We start from the raw sequence: 6,000 nt of genomic DNA on the forward strand, positions 1-6,000 counted from the left end.
GCTACAGGATGCAAACTTCTGCCTGAAGAAGCTGGCCTTAGCTTTCCTGACTGACTGCGTGTATTGGTTCCTGACTTCCCTGAACAGTTGCATATCGCGGGGACTATTCGATGCTATTGCAGTCCGCCACAGGATATTTTTGTGCTGGTCGAGGGCAGTCAGGTCTGGAGTGAACCAAGGGCTGTATCTGTTCTTAGTTCTGCATTTTTTGAACGGAGCATGCTTATCTAAAATGGTGAGGAAGTTACTTTTAAAGAATGACCAGGCATCCTCAACTGACGGGATGAGGTCAATGTCCTTCCAGGATACCCGGGCCAGGTCGATTAGAAAGGCCTGCTCACAGAATTGTTTTAGGGAGTGTTTGACAGTGATGAGGGGTGGTCGTTTGACAGCGGCTCCGTAGCGGATACAGGCAATGAGGCAGTGATCGCTGAGATCCTGGTTGAAGATAGCAGAGGTGTATTTGGAGGGCCAGTTGGTCAGGATGACGTCTATGAGGGTGCCCTTGTTTACAGATTTAAGGTTGTACCTGGTGGGTTCCTTGATGATTTGTGTGAGATTGAGGGCATCTAGCTTAGATTGTAGGACTGCCGAGGTGATAAGCATATCCCAGTTTAGGTCACCTAACAGAACAAACTCTGAAGCTAGATGGGGGGCGATCAATTCACAAATGGTGTCCAGGGCACAGCTGGGAGCTGAAGGGGGTCGGTAGCAGGCTTATTTCTGGAGAGAGTAATTTTCAAAATTAGTAGTTCGAACTGTTTGGGTATGGACCTGGAAAGTATGACATTACTTTGCAGGCTCTCTCTGCAGTAAACTGCAACTCCTCCCCCTTTGGCAGTTCTATCTTGACGGAAAATTTTATAGTTGGGTATAGAAATCTCAGAATTTTTGGTGGCCTTCCTGAGCCAGGATTCAGACACGGCAAGGACATCAGGGTTAGCAGAGTGTGCTAAATCAGTGAGTAAAACAAACTTAGGGAGGAGGCTTCTGATGTTGACATGCATGAAACCAAGGCTTTTTCGATCACAGAAGTCAACAAATGAGGGTGCCTGGGGACATGCAGGGCCTGGGTTTACCTCCACATCACCCGCGGAACAGAGGAGGAGTAGAATGAGGGTGCGGCTAAAGGCTATCAAAACTGGTCGCCTAGAGCGTTGGGGACAGAGAATTAAAGGAGCAGATTTCTGGGCATGGTAGAATATATTCAGGGCATAATGCGCAGACAGGGGTAGGGTGGGGTGCGGGTACAGCGGAGGTAAGCCCAGGCACTGGGTGATGATGAGAGAGGTTGTATCTCTGGACATGCTGGTTGTAATGGGTGAGGTCACCGCATGTGTGGGAGGTGGGACAAAGGAGGTATCAGGGGTATGAAGAGTGGAACTAGGGGCTCCATTGTAAACTAAAACAATGATAACTAACCTGAACAACAGTATACAAGGCATATTGACATTTGAGAGAGACATACAGCGAGGCATACAGTAATCACAGGTGTTGAATTGGGAGAGCTAGCTAAAACAGTAGCTAAAACAGTAGGTGAGACAACAACAGCTAATCAGCTAGCACAACAACAGCAGGTAAAATGGCGATGACTAGGCAGGGAGGGGTCGGATTAACTACACACAGAGCCTGAGTGCAGCTGGGGCCGACAGATAAAACATAAACAAGCAGAATGGAGTACCGTGATTAATGGACAGTCCAGCATGCATCAGCTATGTAGCCAAGTGATCAGTGTCCAGGGGGCAGCGGTGGATGGGGCAGGGAAGCTGGACTGGCGAGTATTATCCAGGTAAGGTAAAAGCTGCTAGCAGTGGCTAACAATGACTAAATAGCTTGTAGCTGGTTAGCTTCTGGAGGTTCTTGAGTGTGTTCTAAAAATTTAAAATAATAGCGATTCCGTATCACATTGGGTGAGGCAGGTTACCGGAAGGTATAAACAAATTAAAAATCGAAAAGAGATTGAAAGTAAATATGGGTCCAGTGAGTGGTTGGGACGCGGCGATTCAGACTGTTAGCAGGCCTGTGCTAACAAGCTAACAGTTAGTAGGCCGGGGCTAAACAAGGTAGCAGTTAGCGGACCGGGGCTAAACAAGGTAGCAGTTAGCAGGCCGAATTAGCAAGCAAGGAGATAGCAAGGGCTAGAAAGTTAGCCTTTGGGGGGCGTCGCGATGGGGTGAGTCTGTTTATGCCTCTTCATGCGGTGACATCGATAGACCGGTCGTGGGTCCGGATATTGTAGCCCAGGAGTATGCTTCGGTGGTAGCACAGGAGCTCTGGCCGGGCTAGCTTCAAGCTAAGTGGGTGGAAACGCTAGCCAGGAGTAATCATCCGGGGTTGCGGTTAGCTAGTTAGGTAGTTGTGAAGATCCAGCTGAAAATGTTCCGTTTACGGTGGGAATCCGGGGATAAAAAAAAAAATATATATATATATATATAGGTCCGTTATGCTCTGGTTAGAGTCGCGTTGTTCGAACTGGCGAGAGCTTTCCGAGCTAAAGGTTAGCTGATGACCGGTTAGCTGAAGACCGCTAGCAATGGTTTGTTGACTGATACCTGGTAGTTAGCTGGGTAGCTTCAGTTGAGGGGATCCGAAGTAAATGCAAGTACTTTAGAGAAAAATAGCTACATTGGGTGAGGTGGGTTGCAGGAGAGTATTTAGAAGTTGAGGTTTAGCAAAATGTTTTAAAAGATATGCGAAGAAAAATATGTTTAAAAAAACGATATATACGATATATACAAGGGACACGACACGACAAGACGTCCGACTGCTATGCCATCTTGGATCGATGAGGAACATCCTCATGCTGCACTTGAAGCATTTATGAAACCGCTTATTCTGTTGACTGATAGGCATACACGGATCAAAAAAGTGACTGTTAGAACTGCTAAATCCCCATGGATTTGGCAGTTGTCAAGCTGTCATGGTCAAAACATATACACTTAATGGTTGCTAAAATGGGAAAAGGTATTTTCGTGATAGGGCGTTGCTTTGCCTTCTTGACAGCTGTGTCTTTATTGCAATACACACAATTAGCACCTATCAAAGAACCTGGCAGGTAATGAAGGACAGAGTCCTCTCTTCACAGGGATTGAGACTAATGAGATTCTGTCACCAGCTCTGAATGGAGAGGCAACACCATTAAGAGTTCAGTTGGAATGGAATGTCAATCTATAGATCATGTTTAATAACCACTATTATCACTGTGTCTCCCCGTCTGCTGAACTCTTTCAGGGTACAGGATCACAACTTAAAGGCTCAATATTGCTTTACGTTGGGATAATTGATTTTCTAAATGTCTTGTTTGCGAAAGACAAACATCATTCCACCCAATTATCTCCCTGATGCTTGCATTCAGTCCCTCCAGTCAGATGCATAGCATTTCTGTTCCTTGTTACTAAACACTCTTTTTGCTTGACACTCATCTGGTACTTCTCTAGAACGTGTACTACACGAACACGCAGCAGCTACACCTGGGGGTCCTGAGCCCCACCATTGACGACGACGACAACAAGTGCCTGGTGGATGTGAACAGTCGGCCGCGGCTCCTGGAGTGCAGCTACGCCACAGCCAAGCGCATGAAACTCGCCTGGCAGTTTACTCAGGTAAAGGCTACTCCTGTCTTCTCTCATGAGAATGTAGATTCACTGTACAGTTCAGATGGGTATTGAGTTAGTCACAAACGTGGTAGATGAACCAGGCTAATAAGGCACTGCACTGGGCTGTTGAGCATTTGAAGGAGAGGAGCAGATGTGAAGAGTGGTTCTGTTAGTGGGTTGAGAGTGTGGTTCACCAGCCCGCACTCAAGTGGCCTTGTTTTACATTACGGAGTGTCACAAAAAAAGCATTTGCACCATATGAAAAGCCAAAGTGGAACATTGGACCCTGTCTCATTAAACACAATAGATCCTCTCCGTGGAGAACAATGAACATCGCCTAAGGACTTTGCATCTTCTCCACTGCAGACGATGGTATTAAATCTCACCCTAATGTCACCCTGCTGTCAAAAATTCACATGCGAAATGTACTTATTTGTCCTTTTTATATTTTTGAGAGCATCACCATTAGGTGTTCCTCAAGGTTCAAATAAGGGCTCCTTCATTTTTAATAGTTGAAAGGAAAGTTTAGTCAAAGACTCTGAAATGAAGAACGAGTAATGGTGGAGGTAAAAACTTCATATTTAGAAATCTTAAGTAGTAGTTACTGAAGAATGGAAAGTGGTTGGTTAGTATTCACCCTATCATTCCATGAAATACCTATGTCACCGTAGTGGACTACCATTCTAAAGTAATTAGTCGGTGGCTGTTTGATCATAAGCTGTGGGGCTGCCTCTTGGGAGGGCACAAGGACTCCTGCTTTAAAATCCAGCAGAAACTTTAGCTGTGTTTGAAACCAGAGATCCTTTCTGTCTCCATGTGAAGAGGGGAGGTGAAGAGAGAGAGAGAGGGGTGGTCTCTGAAGCGGCCAATCAGGGGCTTTGAATTATTGATAAGTGATCTATTGAAATATTGAACTGTGTTTGACCCTGAGGGAAGAGTTTAAGAGGGACAATGCAGTATAAATCTAAGATCCCACATCGATTTTTATATTTGATAAGCTTCTTATTGGTACATTTTTATTTGCCTCTTCACAGACATCACTTGAAATCCCCAATAAAAAGTGAATTACAGAAATGTTAAACACATTCACCTCTCGCAAATACTCATCACAGCGTATAACCAAGCCATGAAAAGCGCTTGCTTCAGGAGAGAGGGTGGAGTGAATATTACTGGGGAGGTGGGACAGGCAGCAGGGAATATGTGAGCTGTTTTGTCAGGGTAGAGCTAAACCAGGTCTCACATGCTAAATCAAACAAATCAAATTGTATTGGTCACTTATGTTATTGCAGGTGTTGTGAAATGCTTGTGTTCCTAGCTCCAACAGTGCTGTAATACACAACTATAAAAACATCTAAAAGTAAAAGAATGGAATTAAGATATATAGAAACATTAGGACGAGCAATGTCGGGGTGTGTATGTATGTATGTATGTATGTATGTATGTATGTATGTATGTATGTATGTATGTATGTATGTATGTATACATGTATATGTGTGTGTGTATACATACATACATACATACATACATACATACATACATACATACATACATACATACATACAGTTGAAGTCGGAAGTTTAAATACACTTAGGTTGGAGTCATTAAAACTCGTTTTCAACCACTCCACAAATTTCTTGTTAACAAACTGTAGTTTTGGCAAGTCGGTTAGGACATCTACTTTGTGCAAGACGCAAGTAATTTTTCCAACAATTGTTAACAGACAGATTATTTCATTTATAATTCACTGTATCACAATTCCAGTGGGTCAGAAGTTTACATGCACTAAGTTGACTGTGCCTTTAACCTTTCTGGCGCAGGTCTTCCGCTAGACAACATCCGGGGTGAAATTGCAGAGCGCCAAATTCAAAATGGTCATAATAAACATTCCTAAAAAATACAAGTGTTATACATCGGTTTAAAGATGAACTTCTTGATAATCCAGCCGCTTTGCCAGATTTCAGAAAGTCTTTACGGTGAAAGCATACCATGCGATTATCTGAGGACAGCGCCCTGCTTACAAAAACATACAAACATTTTACAACCAAGTAAAGGAATTACAAAAGTCAGAAATAGTGCTAAAATGAATCACTTACCTTTGAAGATCTTCATATGGTTGCAGTCACAAGAGTCCCAGCTACACAATACATTTTTGTTTTGTTTGATAAAGTCCCTCTTTATGTCCCAAAAACTCAGTTTTGTTGGCGCGTTTTGTTCAGTAATCCACTGGCTCAAAGGCAATCAAAACATGCAGACGAATACATCCTAATAGTACCGATAAAGTTCGTTGAAGCATGTCAAACGATGTTTGTAATTAATCCTCAGGTTGTCAATTGTCTAAATAATTGATAATATTTCAACCGGACAATAGCGTATTCAATAGAAAGGAAAAACAACGAAGGGCGCG

The 6,000-nt window shown here is 43.5% G+C and overlaps 1 protein-coding gene across 2 annotated transcripts in view; it reads left to right on the forward strand.

The window, feature by feature from the left end:
• The window catches only part of LOC109866834 (polypeptide N-acetylgalactosaminyltransferase 18-like), an 81,491-nt gene that overhangs the window by 60,046 nt on the left and 15,445 nt on the right, over positions 1–6,000 (forward strand). For both annotated transcript variants that reach the window (XM_020455691.2, XM_031801955.1), the window contains exon 10: positions 3,438–3,602. In XM_020455691.2, the coding sequence (XP_020311280.1) occupies positions 3,438–3,602 (165 nt within the window). The remainder of the gene's footprint in view (positions 1–3,437; positions 3,603–6,000) is intronic.

The sequence above is a fragment of the Oncorhynchus kisutch genome, linkage group LG22 (assembly GCF_002021735.2).
Source record: "Oncorhynchus kisutch isolate 150728-3 linkage group LG22, Okis_V2, whole genome shotgun sequence".
Classification (NCBI taxonomy): Eukaryota; Metazoa; Chordata; class Actinopteri; order Salmoniformes; family Salmonidae; genus Oncorhynchus; species Oncorhynchus kisutch.